Below are 25,760 nucleotides of genomic sequence, written 5' to 3'. Positions count from 1 at the left end.
AGGAAATATTTTCTTAAGAGTTCCTAGAGGGGGGTGACTTAGCCTACGGTGCCACTAATGAAGGTCTGATATTACCGAATGGACCGGATTAGAAGATGTAGTCAGAGCAAAAGTAGATCCTCCAATCGGCTCGAGCAAATAAAGTCCATTGTCTAGTTTACCACGTCCAATCTCCTTCCCCGTGACCAGATCCTAGAAGACACAGTGAGATGGGAAAAAAATCACTTTACAATTCAAGTCATGTGTAAGACTACTGATAGAGAGCAACTTAGTAGAGAAAAAGGGAAAATGTAAAACTTCATCCCAAAGAAAGTGATGGAGAATGCTGAATGGTCCCTTTTCCAGCAATGGAAGAATATGAGCCATCAACAATTCGAACTTTATCCTTTCCAGAAGTTGGAGAATGTTGTAAGAAAAATGAGGATAAACCTGTCATATGATCTGTGGCTCCTGTATCAATGATCCAACAAGTAGAAACAGAAGAAACTTGGAATTTTGTAAAAGTTTTACCTGAAGTAGCAAGGGAGGAGTTGGTATGCGTAGTAGAGGAAGCAGTGGTAGAGGCCGTACCGGCAGTAGAAGAATGCAGAATACGTCGCAGAGTAGCTAACTCCTCCTGTAAGAAACCAACGTTTGCAGAGGGTGTTGTGGAAACTGTCTAAAAAAGATTAGCCTTTGGTTTTCCCTTTCTTTGTGCTATTTTTTGCTCAAAATCATAAGGTTTCCCATGCAGTTTCCAACAATTGGCCTTGGTATGGTAGGGTTTGTGACAGTGCTCACATTTGACAATGTCCTTAGCCAAATCAGATTTAATGCAAACAAACTGTAAGGCTGATTTCTCTATAATAGGAGAATGAAGCATGGCTAATCGACGACTTTCCTCACACTGAACAAGGGCATAAAACTATTCTAGTGTAGGAAAGGGAGAGCGACTTAATACTTGCACTCTGATCTGATCACACTTCACATTCAAACCTATCAAGAAGTCATATACCCGAATCTTATAAACGTGCTTCCTATAAGTAGTCACATAATTGGGATTAGTGGGGTAAAAATCCCCATAATGGTCCAACTCTTGCCAAAGAGATTGCAATTCAGCATAATATTGGGCCACAGTCAGTTCCTTTTGGGTAATCTCATAAAGCTTCTTTCGTAGCTCATAAACCTGTGCATCATTCCCCAACTGTCCCTAGGTTTCAGTAATAGCCTTCCAGATTTGGGCTGCAGTATAAAGTAATAGGTATCCATGGGCAAGAGTTGGATTCATGGAATTCAAAAGGAATGACATAATAAGAGAGTCATTCGAGATCCATTTATCCTGTAAAACACCTGTGGTAGTAGGTTTGATAGTGGTGCCCGTAATGTGTCCAACAAGTCCTCTTCCAGCAATAGTTAAGTAAGCAGATCGAGACCAAATCAAATAATTTTTTCCATCAAATCTTACCGAAAGAGGATGAAGAGTGGGGTAATGTTTGGAGCCAGTGGGAGCAGTAGTACCTTCTGTAGTTGCCATGTTGAAAAAATTATCTGCAGTTCTTCATTCTTCACCCTTCAACTGAAACATCGCAGAAGTCAATAGCCAAATCACAATTTAAAGAGTGCATATAAGGAACACCATGTCTTCACTTTTTTTTTCAGTAATGACAAATATGTCCTTGAAAAATCTGAATTTGCAAATAAGTCTCAGAACTTATACAAATTTATAAGTCCCTGCAAATGCAAATTTACCAATAGATCCTTGATAGAATGCAAATGTACAAAATTAACCCTCAAACATCTATTTTGTTTGGGCTAATCGACTCACTTCAGATGAAGAACCCCAATCGAAGAACCTCAATCGCAGGCTTCAGATGAAGAACCAGGCTTCAGAATCGCAGGCTTCAAATGAAGAATCAAAGAAGAAAAAAATGGTTGTAGGAGCAGCAGTAGTGCAGCGGTAGGGAGAGGAAGATAGAATGGTTCAAATAACTCACTGTAGTGCAGCGGCGGAAGTAGAGCAGCGGTGGAGTGTAGTGGCGGAGGCAGGAGCAGCGGCGGAGTTCTTCTGCTCTTCTTCTTTCCCTTTTTTTCCTCTGTTCTTGGTCTTTTCTCACCGTATGTAGCAGCGTAGTGCAGCAGTGGTACTGAAGAATAGCTAGAAAGAAGGGGCGATGGGTTTTGAAGGGTTTGAAGAACTGCCAAAAAGAAAGGGCGATGGATTTCGATGGGGTTTCGATGGGTTTCGATCGGTTTTCAATGGGTTTGAAGAGCGACAGGAGAGAGGCGATGGTTTTGAAAGAGATAGATTTGACACTCTCGACACTCTGCGACAGCGAGAGAGAAGCGAGGAGGTAGGTTCGACACTCTTTTGTTTCTTTTTTTCCCTCACTTCCCTAATCGTATTTAGGCTCTGATGCCATGTAGAAACACAATGTTTGGTAGAATGGCTTAATCATCCATGTGATCTCAAGCCCTCCATATATAATTATATGGAAAGTACATTATTACATTAATACCCATACTTGGGTAACAAGAGATTTACATGAATAAAAACTCTAATAGAATTGGACTACTAGTAGGACTCAACCAACAGAGTTGGTCTGTGAGTAGCTTTCATAAATGATAAGCTATGAGAAAGTCATTTGAGGTGGCACGGCCATGTTCAATGGAGGCCTCTAAATGCCCCAATATGCAAGAGTTCTTTAATCTGAATTGAAGGAACTAAAAGAGCTAGGGCAGACCTAAAATTACCTTAGTAGAAGTGGTGAGAAAATATATGCATGGATTAGGCATTATGTCTAGTATGGCCCCTACTAGATCTAACTGGAAGCGAGGATCCATGTAGCTGAGCCCATTTAGTTAGGACAAGGCTTGTGTTGTTGTTGTTTATTGTATTGTTCAGACTTCATAAACAGCACAGCTGTATTCTTAATAAATAAGACTTCCCTTTACATATAATAAATTAGAATTCCCTTGATATACTTTCTTTTACCAACATAGTAACCCCTTGAGAATTCTGGTTGGTTACCGCACTGCCACTTCCATTACCTGTGGCCTATTTAGGCACACAGGTTATCCCAATTTCAATCCCAAAGAGGGTTTTCAAACCTGGAACTGCATTAGAAATTTATCATTCGACTGCACGCCCTCAGCAACCCCAAACAATTTGCCGTATTTGGGATAAACAGAAGCTATAATCAGATCACATAAAAATTCCCATCAAGAGATTAAGAATGTCATATAGAGGGAAAAAGAATGTCTCCCCTTTAGATTGTTCTACAGACTACAGGGATCATGTCTGAATCACGGTTCTCCCAATTTTTACATCGACCTTCGGAACTATGCATACTAACATAAACTATTAACATTTCAAGAATGGGCAATCCTAGTAATATAGTCGACGTGATGCTTTTTTGGGGCTTCCTTTTCTCCTTTACTTTTAGGATCTTTCTATTTCTACAAGCTCTATGGGAGAAGAGAAACTAGCATATTTGCATTCCATTCTTATGAGCTCCATATCCCCATCTCTCCTGTGGCATTTCGGGCTCCAGCAAGGCCACCACGGATCAGCCTCTTAGATAGTCAGATCCCATGAACTGCCTGTAAAACTGATGAAGATCTCCCCCACCACCAGGATGTCATAAGTTGAAAGAGAAAAATGAGTAAGTTAAGGATGAGAATAGCTACCTATGTGTATCCTCTTTGATTTAAAGAAGAAGCAAAACGCAGCTGAGGCAATTAAGGAAAGAAGAACATGTTTCTCAATTGCAAAAATGTGCAGTGGCTCAAACAGGAAAGCCAATAAGACCGGAACCCAGGCTGCAGGAAAAGAAGAGAAGCAAGCCTTGGCAGCAAGCTGCCTTTCACTTCACTTTCTATTTTAGTGCTAGTTTCTATTTTGACGATAGTTTCTATTTTGGAGCTAGTTTCTATTTTCAGAACATTTTATTTTGGATAGATTTTGGGATTTAGAAAATTAGTAAGTTTTGTCCTTAAGCTGTATTTTTTATTTCCTATTGTAGAGGACAGTTGCTTGTCTCAAGTTGTATTAGACCTCTTGAAAAACTATAAAAATAAGCTTCCTGCGATTCTAGCTAGAATCGCAGACCTTCTCTGCTGGTTCTTCTCTTCTCCTCTCTTTCTTCTTCTTCTTCTCTATTTTCTTCTCAAAGTTCAGCTACTGTTTTGATTGTTTAAAGCTTGTTTTTTAACATGGTTTCAGAGCTTTTTTTAATCAAAACAATGTTGCTCTCAGTGTTCTCTTCTGAAGTTCTCTTTTTGTGTTCCTTGCTTTGGTTACCTACTGCTGCACTTAATTTATAGTTAGATCAAATGATAATCTAAGCTAATCTTCTATACTTTTTATTCCCTAATATCTTAACTTGATCAATTATTCCTAATCTTATTTTTCTGCACTCTACAGAATCTATTCCTCTGATTTTCTAGCATACAACTACAGTTTCAATTCTACACACTGCAGAATTTTTTTTTGGGTCTTATCTTCAAGTTCTGGGCTGCTGGATTGTGATCACTGTGTGATCTCCACTTCTACAAATTATGTCTTCAAATACTGGTGATTCAACTACTAGTTATGTTGATTCCAAGGGATCACAATCTGATCCAGTGAATGTTCAGATTACATCCATTAAACTCAAAGGTAGTTCTAATTATTTGCTTTGGTCCCAAGCTATTCGTGTTTACATACTTGCAAAAGGTAAGCTTAAGTTCACTAATGGTGAACCTCCTGTTGAGACTGAAAAAACCTACTCTAGTTGGATCCAAGATGATGCAATCATCAAAATTTGCATGTGGAATATCGTGGAACCTGATATTGCAGCCAATGGTATATTCCACAAGACTGCCAAGGGAATTTGTGATGACTTGCAAGAAACATATTCCCAATCTAAAAATATGACTCAAATTTTTAGTATTTATGAAAAGTTATTTCAATTTTTGCAAGTTGACAAGTCTCTGCAAGATTCTTACAACTTTTTTAAAGGCATGATAGAGGAGTTAAATGTCTTTCAACCTCTCACCACAAATATAGAGAAACTTAAGGCACAACGAAATGAATTTTTTGTATCCAAGTTTCTTGCAAGATTGAACCATGAACTGAAATTTGTCAAAAAACATTTTCTTGCTGGTGAGCATGTCCCCAACCTTAGTGAAGTATATTCTAGACTTAAAGGTATTGCCTTGCCTGAAGGGAGTTCTCCTGGAAATAGTTCTAAAGTAGAAAATTAAGCCGTTTTTACCTCTAGCAGAAGGGGATTTGGTCGTGGTTCAGGGGGAATTAGTAGATCTTTTGGAGGCCACGGTGTTCAACAGTCTGATAAGACATCTTAGCTTTGTACTCATTGCGGTAAAACAGGGCACTTGGCCAAACCTTATTGGGCCACACATGGAAAGTCAGAGTGGGCCAAGCAACTTGCAAATCATGTCATTTCTATTAGTGATACTGCACTTGTAGCAAACAACGATGGTGGTTCTAGATCATCTTCAGGGGACTTGTCTAAGACTTTAAGAGATGATGTATGCCAAATCCTTCATTGATTGTAAAATATTGAGACCAGTGCTTCCAGTGGTACTTTAACTGCCACACTTTCTCATGTAGATAACATAGCACTTCTACTCCTACCCCTTGGATCATTGATTCAGGGGCCTCTTCCTATATGACTGATAAATCATCACTTTTTAGCTCTTTTTCTAAATCTACCATTAATAATTTTGTTGTTATAGCTAATAGGACTTCCAACCTATTCTAAGCTTTGGAAGTGTTTCTCCTATACATTCTCTTACTTTGTCATATGTGCTTTATGTTGCTAACTTTTCTTTTAATTTGTATTTGCTCATCAATTAACTAAAGCATTAAATTGCTCTGTAACCTTTACTCCCAATTCTTGAGTTTTCCAGGACCTTTACACGAAGAAGACAAGGTGGAGGATATGCAAGGAATAGACTCTACTATCTGGACTATGCTGCCCCTAATGCGGCTCTCTTTGATGATGGTGTAGATGCTCTTCACTGGCACTATCGTTAGGTCATCTATCTTTAGCTAGATTAAAGATTTCATTTCCTTCTTTTAAGTCAGTCCCTAGATTAAATTGTGAAACGTGTGAGTTAGGAAAGCATCATCATGCCACCTATCCTCCATGTTTGTCCTTCATAGTGAGTCTTTGTTTTCTCTTGCTTATTCAGATATTTAGGGTCTTTGCAGAATTAGTAATAGGCATTGGTTTTCGGTATTTTGTCATTTTGGTGAACGATTTCTGTCTTACATGGTTATATCTTTTAAAGGATTGGACAAATTCTTAACTATATCTAAAAATTGTATTCATGAAATTAGGACTCAATTTTCTCTTCCTGCTAAAATTTTTTGATCGGAGAATGCTTTAGAATGTTACACAATACATCTTATAATGATTGATCAAACCAATTGTTCATTCACTCCCCAACAGAATGGAGTGGCTAAACACAAAAATCGCCACCTCTTAGAGGTTGCACAAGCTCTTTTGATTCAGATGAATGCTCCCAAGAGTTAATGGTGTGATACGGTTTTGAATGCTAGTCATTTAGTTAACCGAATGCCTATGACTTTACTTTATGAAAAAATCTCCTTTTTCAGTTTTTTTTTTTTTTTCAAATATAGAACTGTTTTTTAATTCCACCAAAAAATTTGGTTGTGTTTGTTTTGTTCATATACCACATACTTTGGATAAACTTTCCCCTTGATTTGTTAAATGTATTTTTTTTTTGGGTACTCTCGTACTCAAAAAGGTCTTCGTTGTTATGATCCTATTCATCGGAAACAATTTGTAAGTGCGGATGTGACCTTTTTTGAAGATACTCTTAATTAACCTAGTCCATCTGTGTCTTTTTGGATGATGCTCCTCTTATTCCCTCTTTAATTCCTTCAACCAACAGTGTCCCTTTACAGGTTTATCAACGAAGACGTAAGTTGGCAGAGTGTATTGTGGATAGTACAATTCCTCCTAAGGATATTAGCAGCTCTCCTTTAATGGAGACTACAGCTAGTCCTACAGATGTTCCCTCTTCATCCTCTCTACCAGCGGATTCTTCTAGTGGAGATCCTACTCCACCTTTAAATGACTTACCAATTGCTTTGAGTAAAGGTACTCATACTTACACTTTACGCACTAACATTGTTTATCCCATTTCCAACTTTGTATTTGTTTCTCATCTACCTCCTAACTTTTGTTACCTTGCTCTTTCTCTATCTGCCATTCATATTCCAACCCATCATATCGATGCCCTTAAAAACCCTTGGCTGGAAAGCTACCATGCATGTGGAAATGGATGTTTTACAATCTCATCATATATGGTCTTTGGTAGACTTATGGATTTTTATTTGCAGCAGCCATTGCTGGCTGCTGCCAATGGTGGTGATCGCGCCTCATAATCAAAATAAGATCGAACGGTTGAGAATCAAATGGCAGGGGTTACTTGCAAATATTATTTTTTATTTTTCATTTTGAGGGTTGAGAGTTTACTAATCTACAAAATCATCCCTGCAACATCTTCTCTCTCCTCATTCGGCTGTCCACTCCTTCGCGTTCTCCCTCTTCATCTCCAGCAACATCAACTCACTCATTAGTCCTCTATCTCAAGGGGGGGAAAATGCGTCTCATGAAGTTGGGGCTCTGAGCCCTTTCAATCCCCTTAAAAATCGCCCAAATTAAACCCTAGTTTCGCCAGTACCGTCAATTCTCTAGAGTGCTTCAGGTGTGAAGTTCCTCTGTCCCGGTCTCTACTTTGTTCGAGCTCTTTGTAGTCGTCAAATCATTGTTTGTCAAGTATTGGAGTGGTTAGCTTGAAAACTTGAGGGTTTCCTTCATTGTCAGGACCATAAGAGGATTGAATCTTAGATGCCGATATTTAGTTTTTAGATTTAGTTATTAAATAAGTAGCTTATGAATTCTTTATTTGGAGCATTCAATTTAGTAGTTTGTTTTTTGAACAACGTTTGAATTTGCAATGGCTTTAATCAACGTTTCACTTCATTTATACAAGTTCATGTAGAGATAACTGGCTTCTTGAAGTTGATTGGAAGTGGATTCCAGGTTTGTCATTGACTATTCTGAACTTTGAACTCTTAGACCCGCACTTGTAAGAAAAATTAGAGAAATGGAGATTGAATGTTACATTTCCCCGCTATACAAATATGCAAAGCCGATTTGTAGGTGTGAGTAGATTATGATTTCACTTTTCCCTTTGCTATCACAGCAGCTTGGTTCTTTATGTGGCTTACCCAATCGAAAATGTCTTGGATAGCAGGTGGTGGTTGTGAGTCGGTGTCGCCATATCCAAAGAGGAAGAAGGTGGAATGAGATGGCATGTGGTGGTGCGGGTGGTGTGTTAGTGCCAGAGCTGAAGAGGGAGAAAGCATAAATGAGTTAGAGTCGACAAAGGGGTGAGAAACAGAGACTATGTTGGAGATTAGTAGTTAAGAGTTAAAAAAAATGTAAAAAAAAATGTCTCCTCTCCTCTAGTGACCTTGGGCTCACAAAAAAAAAAAAAAAAGAGGGAGAAGGGAAGAACACTCACTCAGTCTCTTATAAGCAGGAAATGAATTGGATTTGGGAGTCGGGTAATTGAGGGATCTGATACTGTAAATTAGTAAACTTTAAATCCTTCAAATGTAAAAGTAAAAAATAATATTTACAAGTAAACCCCTGCATTTGATTCTCAACCGTTGGATCTTACTTTGATTACGTGGAGCAATCACCACCATTGGCAACAGCCGCATTTGATTCTCAACCGTTGGATCTTACTTTGATTACATGGCGCGATCACCACCATTGGTAGCAGCCAGCAGCGGCTACTGCAAATAAAAATCCGTAGACTTACTTCCTGAGAAAGATGTGGTCCATTGTTAGTGGGTGTATAATGTTAAGCACCATTTTGACGGTATGGTTGAAAAGCTTAAGGCCCACTTGGTGGCTAAAGGCTATACACAAACATATGGTGTGGACTATTTTGAGACTTTTTCTCCTGTGGATAGACTTCATTCAGTCTGTGTTTTGATCTCTTTAGCTATAAATTATGATTAGCCTCTTTTTTAACTTGACATAAAAAATGCTTTCTTATATGGTGATCTTCAAAAAGAAGTTTACATGGAGCAACCTCCTAGGGTATGCTGCTTAGGGGGAGGACAATGTTCATGTTAGTAGGTTTCATAAATTGATTTATGGACTCAAACAATCTCCACGGGTTTTGTTTGAGAAATTTAGCAAGACTATGAAGTCTTTTGGATTTGTACAGTGTTATTATAATCACTCTATCTTTGTAAGATGGTAGAGTGATTGTGTTGTCATTATGGCAGTTTATGTTGATGATATTATTCTTTCAGGCAGTCATGTTGCAACAACCCATACAGTCAAGGCACACTTATAGAAATATTTCCACACCAAAGACTTGGGTGGTCTACAGTATTTATTGGGGATTCAGGTAATCCGCAATAAATAGGGAGTTGGTTTATCACAAAGTATGTGTTAGATCTTTTGACTGAGACTAATTTGCTTGCTTCTAAACCTAGTGACATTCTCATAGATCCTCAGTTAAGGTTAGGACGAGATGATGGTGACTTGTTAGACAATGTCCATCATTACAAGAGTCTTATTGGGAAACATATTTACTTATTATGTTGGTGTGTTGAGTCAGTTTATGCAGTCTCCTAGGAAGACCCATTGGGATGCAGCAATGAGAGTACTTCGTTACCTCAAGAGTGCGCCCAGAAAAGGGCTCATCTATTGACCAAAGTAGAGTATGGACTTGGTTACCTTTTCTGATGCAAATTGGGTTGGATCCACAGCTGATCGCCTGTTTATTATAGGTTATTGTACTCTTTTCTAGCGGAAATCTTATGACTTGGAGGAGTAAAAAGCAATCCACCATTGCCTGATCTAGTGTTGAAGCTGAGTAGGGCCATGGCCAACACAGCTTCCGCATTGATGTGGCTCTATTCCTTGTTAAATGAAATGGGATATCTAGTCTCTGCTCCTATAAAAATGTTTTGTGATAAGCAATTTGCTACTTACATTTCTAGTGACCATTGTTCTATGAGAGGATGAAGCATATAGAGGTAGACTGTCACTTTGTGCGTGATGTAGTCAAGAAAAAAGATTATAGAGACCCCTTTTATACTCCTTTTGTGAGATCTACTGACCAACTAGCTGAGTTCTTCATTTAAGCTCTATTCAGACCTAATTTTCAGTCTATCCGTTGCAAGTTGGGCATGGGAGATTTGTAAGCTCTAACTTGAGGGGGAGTGTTGAAAATTGCGCAGAGAATCCAAGGTTTCTGCCTCGGTGTGCAAGCCTTAGTAGCAGTTGCCTTTCACTTCATTTTTATTTTGGTATTAGCTTCTATTTTGGTGATAGTTTCGATTTTGGTGCTAGTTTCTATTTTCAGAACTTTATATTTTGGACAGATTTTAGGAGTTAAAAAATTAGTACGTTTTGTCTTTAAGCCTGTATTTTTTTATTTCCTTTTCTAGAGGACAGTTGTTGTCTCTCAAGTTGTATTAGATATCTTAAAAAACTATAAATATAAGCTTCCTACGATTCTAGGCTCTTTAGCTAGAATCGCAGGCCTTCTTTGTTGGTTCTTCTCTTCTTCTTCTCTATTTTCTTCTCAAAGTTCAGCTACTGTGTTGATTGTTTAAAGCTTGTTTTCTAACAGTTTCCATTTGACAGCTTCTTTGTAGTCAAGAGGATGAGTGATTAAGAGTTGTCTTGCTTGTCTAAGTCATGTCTGTTATGCGTCTTCCTCTATAGAGAGGCAAGAGCAATCCTTAGACCAATTCCAACTTGCTGTCGACATTACCAATGGGAAAGTACAAGGGCCTATGAAATGTAAGTAATAAAGTGGAAAATCATATAGAAGGCTAATCCACTGTATGCGTCTTCCTCTATAGAGAGGCAAGAGCAATCCTTAGACCAATTCCAACTTGCTGTCGACATTACCAATGGGAAAGTACAAGGGCCTATGAAATGTAAGTAATAAAGTGGAAAATCATATAGAAGGCTAATCCACTGTAGGAAAAGAAGTTTAGAGCAAGAAAGTTTAGGTCTATGGCGAATGGAGTTTGTGAACTGTTACAGCGGAAGAAGGTAGTTCAAGAATTGGTGTCAGGAACTGAATCACCTAAGAGATTTTATTATAATAAGCTTCTGTAAACATCCCTATCAAACCTGTGAAATATGATAGGACAAAGCAAATCAAGATGGATGGGCACTTCATCAAAGTGAAGCCTGACTCCAGCCATTTAAGCACCCTTTAGTGAGTACCAGTAACTAGCTATCAAACATCTTATACAAGGGCCTTTTTTATTGTCAATTTAGTACTCATTTACAAGCTGGGAATATGGGACATTTACTCTCCATCTTCAGGCAGCATTAAGAGTTAACAAGAGTACTCTGGGACATGATTATTATATTGTAACTTGATGTAATATATTATTTTCATTGTTTTATTAGATATCTACCTTGGATATCTAATATTAGCATGAGAGGCAAGGATGTGAATTCCCTTTCTTAAGTGACCAATATATGAATGTGTATAGTCCAACACATTTCACAACACACATTACCCTAGAATATCCCTCATCTCTATTCTCTTATCATCTTCTTCTGCTTCCTCTTCTTCCATCTTCTTCCTCTTTCTCTTACATATGTTTCAACTTTCCAGTAGAAGGGAAACAGAAAAGGTTGATAATTCAAAACCAGAACTCATTGTACTGCCTTAGATTGTGAGGGACTGGGGTGGAGGAAATTTTGGAGTTTGTACAGCAGAAATGAAACCCACCAGTATGATCAATGTGTATTGCCAAGACAGTGAGTTCGTAATAGAGTAATAGATGAGCATTTTGACTATAAAATTTATCATTAAGAATATTTGTGTCCTGATTTCTTGAGTAAAATAACAAAGTTTCCTAGTTACAAGGATGCAAAATAGACTAGTTCCATGAGAAATACATGATAATGTGGAAACCGATAGCTATGGAATGGAAGGCAGTGAACGGGAGTAAAAGTTACATACAACTCCCCCCCCCCCCCCAAACAAAGAAGATTAATAGAGGGGTAACCCATTGATCCAGTTACAAACTCTGGTATAGAGAAAACATAGTACTCATTAAGTGGAATATTGCTGAGAGAGAATATTTTCAGCTCAGCACTTAATACAGAAATTCTTAGCATGCTGTTCTGTCTAACATCTAAACTTCAGGAAATATAGGGAAAGACAAGAACCAAACCTGGTGCAGCAGATTTTTATGCGTAAGCATTACTCCTTTGGGATTGCCGGTGGTTCCACTCGTATAAACAAGTGTAGCAACATCATCAGAGTTGATTGCTTCATAAATGTACTTTTGACCTAGAGATAGGTTTGTCAGAAAAATGGTAAACTCTCTAATTAACAGGTAGAGTTTATTTAGAGCGAATAAAAGCCGTAACCAAAAGTTGTAGTAAAATTCTAATGTGTTTATGCATGTCCATATAAAAAGAGAGGGAGAGATGGAAAAGTTGTGCAATTCATAGGCTGATTCTCATGTCCAGTTAACAAAGTTAACACAATCATTCAAGAGAAACTTCCCCTATCAAACAAGTGGCATTCACTTGGTCTAGAAATCAAGATTCAAGAATAACCAACTGATCTTAATCATCAAGTATCTGAACTAAGATCTTCATCTAAATTCAAGATTTGTCTGTAGAGTTGCTTAGTGGCTAGGCAAAGTGTGAGAACCAGTTTCAACAGTGAATCCAGCAAAAAGTCTACATGAAGTAATGAAGTATGCAGGATTCCGGTTGTAACCATTAATGAATCAACAAAAAGCATTTGATCTACACAATCTCTATGGCGTTCACAAATCGCAGAGTTTTACAAGAACTTGCGTTTATACCTTGACTGTTAAGGAGGCCTCCAAATGTGTCATGTGGGTGTACACATTCAGCCTGGTTCTACCACACATCATCATCATTGTTAATAACAAGTGTAAGCATTTCTTTAGTCTTCCTACAAGAACTTTTTTTGCTAATCAACAATACCTGGCGAAAGGTCTTTTGCAATCCACATAGAAAAGCCTTTCCAGGTGGCACACCTCATTTTTCCCAGGTGATATGGCAGCTCCAATCATCTACAGATAAGGCATGGTCTGGATTGATCACCTCGCAAATTTCAGAGCCAAATGAAATCTTTTCACACTCACCCCAACCGTATTTGTGTTCTTTCTGTCTCATCTGTCCAACTATCTTCTTAAAGATTAACAGGTTTAACAATATTTCGTGATGTGTTCAAATCCATCAAGCCTGGAACTTGACATGTGAGCAGAGGTACAGGATATGTGGGACAATGACCTACCTACCACAAAATTCCAAAACTAAAGGATCCGACACATTGCCAATAATAGATCTGTACAAGAAGCATGTACCGGAGAGAGAGAGAGAGAGAGAGAGAGAGAGAGAGAAGATCTGTACAAGAAGCCTTTCCAATGTGGCCGTGAAGAAAACTAAAACACTTCTAATTGCCAGAACCATACCCTTCTATGCTTCCTACTGTCCTGCCTTCAACTGCTAGGAGATTACTTTGTCATTCTTTAATAAGTTTGTCACATAGAGCAAACCCCTACCTCCAATCAAAACTCACCTCTTGCATCACCAATCAGGTCAAAGGCAATCATTTCCAAGTTTGTCATCAAAGCCAGCTTTTAAACCTGAGATTTTACATTCAAGTTCATCCAATATTTGACCATAAAAGCATGACAGCCACCCTCTATTCTTCTAAAGACACCGTTTTGTAAAACTCTTCTTGAATTTGATTGTTACTATCCATAATCACAGTAAATGATTAGTGCATGTTGAATAACGGACGCAATCTGGACTTTGGATCCATTTGCTGCCCAAAATCTTAGGACCTAAATTAATCAATAACCTTGAAATCATCTTGGAAATGGAGATATTGAATGCAAATACAAAAATAAAGAGAAACCAAGCAATGGAGTGCCCTAGGCCTAAATTGATGCTGGATATAGGAATGAACAGGGAAAATTATGAGAACATAAATTGACTGGGAAAAAGGATATTCAGAAAAATCAAATTATACATAAAAGAGAAGGAAAAAAGAAGGATAAATTCCCAAGTCACTCAAACAACAAAGAGATTTCAGAATTAAAAATAGAAGAAAAATTCCTCAAGGAATCCACTTTTAAAAACCTGGCATAGTAAATAGAACTTCTCTCAACTACCATATTCTGTATTCTTCATGAATAAGCACAGTAAACAATTATCCAGCATCATTAATTTTTTCTCTTTTGGGGAAATATATCCAGCATTATTTATTTCCCCGATAGGACTCTCTTTTGTAATCCTATTTAAACTGCAACTCCCAACTAACAGAAATCCATCACAAACTGATACTTCAACAAAAGTACCAAATGAAAAAAAAATAATAATAATAATGATGAAACAAGCCAAAGAAAATTAAATGTGGATTTCAAAATCCAAGAAAATAAAAGGTCCTCATTTTAGAAAAGCTCAAGTAAGTCAGTATCTGCATAACAGTGTGGACAACAATGTCAAGTAAAGAAATACAGCACCTCATGTGTCAGTGTGCTAGCTTTATACCCATATGTAAACTCAATGAAAGAGCTGAATGGTTCAGCTTATTTGTGTTTTAGTAACTGTTGCAACCACAGCCTTATTAGTTGATTGAAATAGTCACATCCACGATGTGGTGAGTGGTGTTTGGATTATTCAACGTAGAAGAGGGAATGGCATTCAGGCCAGCAACATTAGCTTATGCAGTAGGGAGATCTTCGCTTCTTAAGAACTTGCCGACTTAGAAGGAGACTTGTGGAATCATCAAGAGAGAGTGGATCCAGGGAAGTACCCATAGAAGTGGCGAAGGATTCATAATCAGTACCTAGGCCAATCAGGATGTTTAAATAACATCTGGGTCAAAGACAGGATGACCTGTGGCTGTGAGATTGGCTACTAATGCTTTGACTTTTTTAAGGTATGGTGTAAGTGGCCTCTTGATCTGCATCAACTGGTATTTGAGTTGCGTTAGACAGGCTAGAGATTCAGATGCGCACGTATGCTCTAGCATATTCCAGTCAACATGGAAGTAACACCAATAGTGTGTGCATCAAATGCTCAGTCAGACAAGATAATATCCAGCTTACAAAGACTTGATCTTGACGTCACCATAGACTGTAGGCAGTATTACAGGTGGGGAGGTGGTGCGTCAGGTGGCAGTGTGTGGTATTGTGGGGGAGGGACAAGGAAGGCTTCCATTTTTTTGGATGAATAAATAAATTCAATACCAAAGGAAAGAAGGGGGAGGAGACGATGAAGGAAGTACAAGCAAATGCAAGGGCTGAACCCAGACAAAGCTAACAAAAGGCACCGAGCTAAACAGAAAAAGTAAGGAGGATCAATTGGTCAATGCTGAAAAGACTAGACTGGAAACTAATTTTCCTCTACTCTTTTTTTTTTTTTTCTGGGGATGGGCCTTGGTGCAACGGTTGGTGGATGACTGTTTTAACCTGAGGTCAAGGTATCTAAACAGCCTCTCAGCAAAAACTGCTGGGGTAAGGCTGCATAGGTCTATAGCCCCCCTGGACTCTGCTAGTGCAGAAGCCTTTGGCACTGGGTTCACCTTTTTTTTCTTTTCCTTCTTTTCTCTATGAGACTCGAACTCATTGATGAATTCTCCATCCATATGTTGGTGCCCCTTAGAGGTATGGTTGTTTCTCCTGAAACCATCAAGATCAGAGTTCCAACTTTCCTAAATAAGGGCAGAATTGGCATAATCTATCAGGTAAAGTGCATAAAGAAGTAAACAAAATTGGGCTTTCAATTGGAGGAAATTACAGGCTTACAGCAATATAGGTTGATCGGCAGGAACTAGACAACATTCTTAAGAGAAAGCAGAGAAGAAGCAAAGGTGGTTATAGTGGTGGTGAAGAAACATGAAGAAGACATGTTTAGATTGGACATTAGTCACTGTCTCTTGTATAACTTGAAAGAGTTAAAATTGGATTTGAATTCAGCCATATCACTGTGATATCAGATGCTTGTATTTCTAATATCAAGTATTGTTTACATTGTACATCTGAAATTCAAAGAAGAGATAGAGGTTAGGAACTACAAAACTCCATACTGCTGTACTGAGAATCTGTTTGGAAGACTAGATAGAAATTCCTGGTTAAGGTCTTCCAAAAGAACCCAGTCAACACAGGACTGATTTTTATCACATTCAAACCTGAATTTGAAATTGAAAATGTGATTATTTCCCTTAACACTCAAAATATTTTCCTTAATGTTTCAATAGTTACCATGCAGTTCCAATTTGGGTTGGATACAGGAGTCATCATTTTAGCCTTACCCCTTTAGACGTGGACAGAACAAAATCAGACTGAAGGTTGTTTTCAGAGTTTCCATCAAAACTCAAACATAAAGGTAAGATATAACACATAATTAGATTTTTCCTCTTTTAGACAACACTAACATGATGCTATTAAGAAAAGAAGCATAGATTACTCAAGAAAACAGTTAGGCTCAATGAGAAGGGGAAAAAAAATTTGGCCAAACAATGAGAACAAATGAATGACGGCAAACTTCATTCCAAGTTTTAAATTAGAAAATAGCCTTAAGCAATACCTTCTTTATGAGAATTCTTGATCAACTTTTGACAGCTTTCTCGCCCCAATTCTATGATCTCTTTGAAGCTAAACACTGCCTTAGTTTCTGTCAATTTAGAAGTTATTCCTGATTTCTCACCCCAAAGAAGGATGATAAATTTTATAGCTGCCTCAGAAATGAATGTTTCTGCTATCTTGTCAAAGAAATCTGGATTGTCCACGACAAGTGCAACACTGTAACAATAAGAAGAGAAACACAGAATGTTCAGCAATTGCTTTGAGAACAATCATGGGAAAGCTAACACTTTCAGTCAAGGGGAATAATAATTTATCTGTAGCTGCATGTTCTTTTGAAGGCATTGGACTCAGTATGTGGGGCCTCTCAGAGTCTTGCATCTGTCACTTCTCCAAGTGGTGCAAGTTTGGCCCAGTAGCTTTACCTTGCCCTGATCAGCCCTAAGCCCAAATAGGGCTTGGGTTCAAAATTCTAATATTCTAGACCTGAATCAGAGCCAAGGGTGGGCCTAGGATTATTAGTGTTTGTCCCACCCCACCCAACCCATCCCTGATTTTTTTGCCCCAATTTTGGCCTTAAACATAACCCTGACCAGGTCCCTGATTTTGGCCCTAAGCCGCCTTGATTTTAGACCTGGATTGACCCTAATATTCACCCACATATTTACCTTGATCTAGGCCTTGATGTCAACCCCATACTCTACTTCTTTCTTATTTTTTTTATTTTTTTCTTTATTTTTAATATTAGATTCAATAGCAGCTTGGAAGTTTATTTGCTTCTTTAATTCTTTTTACATCAGATGATTCAAATTTAACGACAACATTTTGTGAGGAAGTTTTAATTATTTATTTATTTACTTTTTTGTGCATCTAGTTGAGATATTATTGATATTAGATTTAACAAGGACATAGATAGTAATCATAGCTTGGAAGATTTACTCTTTCTTTATTATTATTATTTTTTTTTATATTAGATCATTTAGATTTAACAAGAGTTAAGATTATGGAAGTTCTGTTTTTCTGTTGTGCATCTAGTTGAGAAATATCAGATTTAACACAAATCATAATAGTAGCTTGAAATTTTGTTCCTTGGTTTTTATATAAATTTTAATAACACTTTGAATTCTGAATGTGTCATTGTCCAAGCGTGCATCTCATTTTCAGTTTAGTTGAGATATTTTTAATATCAGATTTGTTAGGGCTAGGGCCAAGGTCACAGACAACGACGGGGGCAACTAGTCCTGACCAGACCCAATCATTGACAATCAAGATGGGACTGGGCTTTCTTCGCCCATTAGGGTTCAGGGTTGGGGACAAGATTAATAGACCAAAAGTCAAGTTCAGGGCAGGAATGGACCATTCAAGACTGGGATTAGGTTTTGAAAGCCCTGCTGAGCCCGGCCTTGTTGCAGCCCTACCCTCCCCGCTGGTTTACTTTCTTATTAATTCAAGTCCTTTTCTGAGATAGAATAGTCCTCCTTAGTTACTAGTAGAACCCCGGGGGGGGAGAAAGAGAAAGAAATAAAAGATTGGAGGAACTTCCCAAAGCATTCCTCCGACCCTAAGAAATGGATTTTTTTGGAAAGACAAAAATAAAGTATTTCACAAAACATACACAACTATGAATCCAAAAATCATGTTTAAAATAGTAACAAATAAGCAGAAAAACCAGAAGTCAAGTTGATGAACTCAGTCAAACAAACATCGTATATTTTTCTAGCAATAAAGCTTTTTGGCAATTAGTGACTAGATGCAATGGAAGATTACGTCTTCTGAACTTTGTTTATTTTCATAAAGCAAGAAACAAACATCCAAGAAAATTACATCTGAAGCATTAGTTCTTCAAGAGAGTCTTTAAGGATATATTTTTCACAATTGATGGCGACATTTGAAGTGGGCAATTAGCATGTAACCCTTCGAAAGAATCAGCGGCTGGCCTATGCCGATCAATGCTACTTTCACGTAGCGGAACTTACCAAGAAACTATACCCCTTTTGTATGGGTCTGCAGTTTTAGTAATAACAACACAGCCAACATTGGGCAAATCATGTCTTTAGGCCTTCTTTCAATTTCATTTTTTGGAAGAAGCACAATAGGAGCTTCATTAAAAAAAAAATTATTTTTTATACAATTACTTTTTTAGTTACTAGAAGAAATGAAAATGGATAAACTAGCAAATAATTAGTCAAATCCAAAAAAAATTAACCTCAAAAACAAGGAAGCATTGACTAATTTTCTGCCTCCACAGTTTGGTCTAAACTAGTGTACAAAGATCAACCGCAAGTTTCGAAATTTCATGTTATATGTAATTTTCCCTTTTCAAAAACAAGATGAAACCTATATGGAGAAATTCTTTTACCAAGTTTTGACTTGTCTCGATCGAAGCGGCTCACCCACAGCCTTATTTTACCAAATCTCACACAAGTTCTGCAAGGTTCCGCAGAACTTGAGTGGTACCACCAGCAAAGTTTTGACTTTGCTTCTTTTAAGCCCTTTTTTACCCAATTTTAGTCACTCCCTTCCTTCCATCATGCTCCGCTCCTCCTTTGAGGTGGTTAGATTTATTCAAGGTTTGTTCTAAACCTTCCATTTTAATGTTACATTCCCTAGGCCAGGATGTCTACTTTATGTTGATGAGGCTGCCTATAGAAGTGCAGTGGCAGACTAAATGGACAAGTTTAGGCATACCATGACTTGGCCTGCTTTTGTCCAGTATTTAGAGCACTACTCAGAGGATGGATCCACGAAGGCACTCAACTTGGAACCAAAGCCTAGGAGTTTCTTTTTGGTTATTGTATTATTTTTTATATATAATTTTGTATCAAACATTTGAGGTATGCAACACAATTTGTCCGATTTTACGAAGTTAGTATTTCTCAGAACCTCTCATGTATACTAACAATTGAATGACAACTTTTCATCGGTTTTTTTAGCAAAATGTCTACGACATTGTGCTTTTGTGCTTTTGTGCTTTTTAAATAGGTAGTATGCAAGAAATTAGACCAAAATTTTCACCTAAAAAGCCCAAAATTTGGTCAAAACTACATAGAATTATGATCAAAATTTCGCAGGTTTCGACCTGTTGAAAGAGGCAAGTGAATCTTGACTTATGTCATTGTGACACTACAGCCCTTTATTTATAATTATAGAATGACTTATGTCATTGTGACACTACAGCCCTTTATTTATAATAATAGAATGAAGTGAAGAGTACAAAATACTTGGGACTAAAAATAATAAAACTCCTAACAAAAGAAAATTACCCTTCTTTGACTTACAACACTCCCCCTCAAGTTGGTGCACAGATGTCTATCAAGCAGAACTTGCTAAGAATACTATTGAATAACTTGACACTCAAGCTCTTGTGAAGATGTTAGCTTGTTGATTATCAAATGTGAGGAATGAAATTTGAATCAGCCCAGACATGGTGGGAGATATCGCCACTTAAAAAAATCAAGATGACGAGATCTCAATCAAGATATACAAATTTTATAGCGTTAGGGCACCAGTTGGGCTGAAACTTGGTATTTAACCTATTTAAGGCCTTTTGAACACACTGGTGGCCTTGGATTTGAGAGAAAATAACCCTAAGTATGTCTTCTAAGTCGACCCTTTGTGTAAAACCGAAATGCTGTGAAATGCAAGGTTAGACAACATTTAATATAGAGATAATCAAATAATTCAAGTTATCAATTATCAAATATCAAATACATTACACATCAAACTATCAAAGAACTTAAATGTCTTCAAAATTTTACTACTATAAGAAGTTTTAGACTTTCAGTAAGTCATAAATCATAATCCATAAGTTCACAGGAGTACAAGAGTATCAAGACAGCAAAAGTATCACTCAACATTCGGCATCAACTGATTATGAACAGTGGCCACATATGACTCCCAAGTCAACTCATCACTGTAGTGTGTCACATATTGGTTTATGTGGGACCGATATGTCTCCATGTTAGAATACTGGAGGAATAGCACTCTGGGGTAACCGCTAGTCGTGGGTTGGTGAAAGAGCCATTGTTGCTCTTGTTGTTCATGTTGCTGTTGAATATATGGGTAGGGGTTTCTAAACAAGTAAGTCAACAACCCACCTTCACTCCCATATGTGTACTCTTCAGGTGTAGGGTCTTGAGGAATAATATGATCTCCATAAGAAGAATACCCAGTGTAATTTGACCCGGTGCTATGATCCCCGTATAGGTACTCGATGACTTGCCAATTGGCCAAACTTTGTTGTTGTGAACCAATGTGACCATGATTTAGGCTCATGCTTCCCATGTTCAATTCAAGATCCTACATGCTTGCATCATCATTCGTTTGCCCCTGGTTTGATCTGCTCTTCCTACTCCTAGTATAAGTCCAGGAGATAGGGGAACTGTGGCTCGCATGTGTCGGATGTCTCAGACCTAGTGGAGCTGACTCCCTTTGTTGACCCTGACTTCCACCAGCAACACCACCAGCTGACTGCCTCCATGTCTCGATGGCTAACTTGGAGGGACGGTATCATCGGCATCACCTGAACTCCCACTACTAAACATCACCGCAGCTGTTTCAAGTTGACCACGTGGCTCCACAAATGGTACACTTGGTCATGTTGATGCTGCTACAACAGCCTAACCCTCATCAAAAGACATGTGGTCAGCCACAGCATATGGGCCCATGGCAGCAACAATGGTAGGATCCGGCTGCCCTCCTGGCCCATCCAGCACTGGGCCACCTCGATCCTTAACCCACTGATATATAACATTGTCTTCCTCATCCTCTACGGGGGACTCGTGGAATATATCAGTCAACTTAATAGGTTCCCGATTTTCATCATCCATATCATCTTGTACGTGCCCTACTATGAATCTCAGGTGTAATGCACATACACTAAGTCTTCGAGCCTCTTACTCCCCAATCTGTTTCGTACCTTACTAAGGATGAGCGATAAGGTGCTCCAATTCTTCTTGCAACCAAAGGATGAGCAAGTTCGTGAGAGTACTTTAATTGCTATGTCCCTGAGATTTGGCAAACTAGTTCCATACACCAGTCAGCTGCATAACTAGATATAAGAATACATTAGGCAAGTAAATCTTAATACTTATATAAATTATTAGTTATCACTTATAGAGTTATAGACTTATAGTAATGGATTATCTACTAAGATCATTTTTTTTCCTAGTTGCAACTGCAAAAGGCTTTCCAAAACTCCCAGAAGCATCCCTAAACTCCCTGATCTATACACCAATTGTTCAATTATTGTACTTTTACTATTATATATACACTAATGCAAGAAATTGAAGAAACAATTGAATAAGTTCTCACCTCTCCATTAATTGTCCCCTACATGACAGGATTTGGCACAAGCTTCTCCACCACGTCTTGCACCGCATTCATCAACCTTACATTAAACCCCAGATCATTCTTGTAATGGGACTTTGGGTTGAGGTAGTAAGCTTGTATTATGGAAATAAAAATTTTGGTTAATGATTTGGTTGTTTACTTGTTTGTAAATTATAAGTTATAACTTATACCAAATTAACAATGTAAATTAAAGTATACAACAAAAACTTAAAGACTTAAAAGTGACTCATAAGCCAAGTGCACATGATGCATCAAGTGTGTCTCCCATCTATCATCGATGATCCTCTCGTAGGATTTGAAGGGGCTAGGGGCAGCAGCTCTAACCAACTCTTTCATTTGCTGGAGGGTAGCAATATATGTGGCATTATGGGCTTCTTCTTTGAATCCACCATCCTTAAAACAAACACAATAGGCTCTAAAATGCCCACTGTCATATTCAGCTGCCTCCAAGAGGAATCATTAGCAATGGTTTGTTGGACTACTACTGGATCAGGATGGCTAAATCCACACCAATTAAACCACTCCTCACTTCCAAACATGTGCTGTAGACCCACCACTTTCTTCTGAAAGTCTTTCAGAGCTACATAGTTGGTGGCAAATCTAGCCAATCCAAGTCTGACTAGATCACCCTTATAGTGGTTCTCCATCATCTTCAGCACATAACCATGGTTATAAATAACATTATTGACCCTTCTAGCCCTGTCAACCATAGCATTGATTGACTTTCTCTTCCCCAAGTCCTTCAACATAAGATTAATTGAGTGTGTTGCACATGGTGTCCAAAAGAGGTGGATCTTACTGCTCTTCTTCTTCATCAACATTTCACTAGCTTTTTTGAAGTTAGCACCGTTATCTGTGACAATTTGGACAACTTGCTTGGCCTTACCTCAAGGAACACCTACCTAAGAAGCTTGTAAAGGTAGTCAACATCTTTGATTTTATCTGAGGTATCCATTGACTTAAGGAAGGATGTCTTTCCATTGTAGCTCAGCATGAAATTAATGATGGACTGTCTAGTAGGACCAGTCCATCCATCAGCCATCACAATAACACCATGTGTTGTCCATCTTTCCTTCAATGAACCAATGTATTCCTCCACCTCCTGCTTCACCTTTGGTAAATATTTATTCATTACTTCCCAAACTGATGGGCCTTTAACCACTACACCTACCCGAGCAACTGCATTGATCATCCCTTGATAGTATGGTGTTTTGGTTATATTGGCTGCAATGTTGTTGTAGAGCATAAATTTGTTAATCGCTTCCTCCTCCCTACTGCCTTCTCTACCTCCAGCAAACATATATGGAATGCTTCTTTGATAGGTGTTTTGATGCTTAAAGAGGGAGGGGTCTTGGTCTAATGTGGCATCATAATGTGTAATCTTCCTCCTCCTTTCAGTCCTCTCACTTCTATGAAAACTATGTCTAGGAGGCATGGATGCCCCTGACCCCGAACCACCTACTCGTCCTGTCTGTTCATATTACCTCACATTCTCAAAATGTAAGGAATGTCTGCTAGCTTCCATTGCAACCTTCGTCTGTCTCCACTCGGCCTATGACTCAATACCCATTACCCTTCTCCTCTCCTCTCCTCATCGTCGTCTTACTCCTCATCAACATCAACAAAAGGTCTACACAGCACTGTATCCTCAAATTCCCTTTTCTATTGTGCCATCTCATCCCTTTTTTGTCTCCCTCCCTTTAAAGTTGTTGCAATTGCTTTTTGCACTTTATAAGGAATCTTGGAACATTTGGCAACATCTTTGTAGCCACCAATCAAATGTTGTTTTAATTCGGTTGAACCACCAGAATTCAAGTTCTTAATTGTTGGATTCTACCAGGAGTTCAATTAGAGTTTGTATAGGAGTTAAATTAGAGTTTGTATTCATGTAGAATTCTATTCCTTGTAATAGTGTACTTTCCACTTAATTATAAATAGAGGGCTTGAGATCATTGATCCATAAGCCATTCTGCCAAACATTGTGTTTCACAACATGGCATCAGAGCCTAAGTTTGATTAAGAAAACGAAACGAAGACCTACCTCCTTCTGAATTTTTTTCAAACCCATCGCAAACCATCTCAATTCTCTGCATTTTTTCAAAACTATTGCAATTCTTCAAACCGGTAGCAATTTTCTGATTCTTTCCAAAAAAATCTATCGCTGCTTCCTGCGCCATCGAGAGAAAAAAAAAGGAAAAAAAAGGGGAGAGAAAGCAGAAGTTCTTCAGTTCCAATTGAAATCTGCTACTACTACCGTCGCAAAAGTTTTTCAGTTCTGACTGAAATCTGCTGCTGCTACCGTCACTACTGCTGCTTCCTGCGCCATTGAGAGAAAAAAAGAGGAGAAAAAGTAGAAGAAAAGCCACTGCTTCCTGTGCCTCAAATTCTTAACACAGTGAGTGAGTTTAACCCTGCTTTTTCTCTCAATTTCTGGTGTTTAAGTCTCACTCCGTTGCGGAAGTCCTTGCAATCGCAATTCTATAGAAGTTCTATTAGACTTGGGATTTCTTCTATGGATACCGTAGGCCAGAAAAACGATGATTGTGGGGATTTATTTTGTAAATTGGAATTTTTTCAATGACCTATTAGTAAATTAGCATAACTGCAGGGACTTATGCGTAATTTGCTTTTTAGGGACCTTAATGTCATCTTCCAAAATTCCAGGGACTTATTCGTAATTTCCAGTTTTTCAAGGGCTTATTTGTAATTTTCTAAAGTTCAAAAAAAAGAAGAGAGAAAAAAGAGGGGGGGTATTTAGAACCTATTTTAGGTGGTTTGGCTGTTGCATTCTGCACATTTCAGGTTACTTTGAAGGGGTGAAGACTGAAGAACTGCAGACAATTCTTTCAACATGGCAACCACCGATGGTACTATTGCTCCCACTGGATCCGAACATTATCCCACTCTTCATCCTCTTTCGGTAAGATTTGATGGCACAAATTATTTGATCTGGTCTTAATCTGCTTACCTAACTATTGCTAGAAGAGGACTAGTTGGACACATTACTGGCACCACTATGAAACCTACTACCGCAGGTGTTTTTACAGATAAATGGATATCAAATGACTCTCTTATTATGTCATTCTTTTTTAATTCCATGCATCCAAATATTGCCCGGGGTTACCTATTACTTGATACTGCAGCCCAAATCTGGAAGGCTACTCCTGAAACCTATGGACAGTTGGGGAATGATGCACAGGTTTATGAGCTATAAAAGAAGCTTCATGAGACTACCCAAAAGGAACTGACTGTGGCCCAATATTATGCTGAGTTGCACTCTCTTTGGCAGGAGTTGGATCATTATGGGGATTATCACCCCACTAATCCAGATGATGTGATTACTTATAGGAAGCACATTGATAAGATTCGGGTATATGACTTCTTGGCAGGTTTGAATGTGGAGTATGATCAGATCAGAGTGCAAGTATTAAGTCATTCTCCGTTTCCTACACTAGAACAGTCTTATGCACTTGTTCAGTGTGAGGAAAGCCGGCGATTAACCATGCTTCATGCTCCTATTGTGGAGAAAACAACCTTACAGTCTGTTCGCACTAAATCTGATCTAGCTAAAGAGATTCTCAAGTGTGAGCACTATCACAAACCATATCATACCAAGGCCAATTGTTGGAAACTCTATGGGAAGCCTGCTGATTTTGAGCAAAAAAGAGGAAAATCGAAAGCTCATATTTCTGAGACAGTTTCCACAACACCCTTTGCAGACGTTGGCCTTTCACAAGAGTAGTTAGCTACTCTG

At 38.3% G+C, this 25,760-nt stretch overlaps 1 protein-coding gene across 1 annotated transcript in view; it reads right to left on the bottom strand.

Moving 5' to 3' along the window:
- Positions 1 to 25,760, bottom strand: part of LOC149018971 (putative acyl-activating enzyme 16, chloroplastic) — a 95,071-nt gene that overhangs the window by 44,645 nt on the left and 24,666 nt on the right. The window contains 2 exon segments of the mRNA XM_089153071.1: positions 12,254 to 12,372; positions 16,659 to 16,873. Of these exon segments, the coding sequence (XP_089009197.1) occupies positions 12,254 to 12,372; positions 16,659 to 16,873 (334 nt within the window).

The sequence above is a fragment of the Hakea prostrata genome, chromosome 4 (genome assembly GCF_041222555.1).
Source record: "Hakea prostrata isolate BN-2017 chromosome 4, UWA_Hpros_2, whole genome shotgun sequence".
Classification (NCBI taxonomy): domain Eukaryota; kingdom Viridiplantae; phylum Streptophyta; class Magnoliopsida; order Proteales; family Proteaceae; genus Hakea; species Hakea prostrata.
The sequence above is the reverse complement of the archived record's forward strand: the minus strand, read 5'-3'. Positions and strand labels throughout refer to the sequence as shown.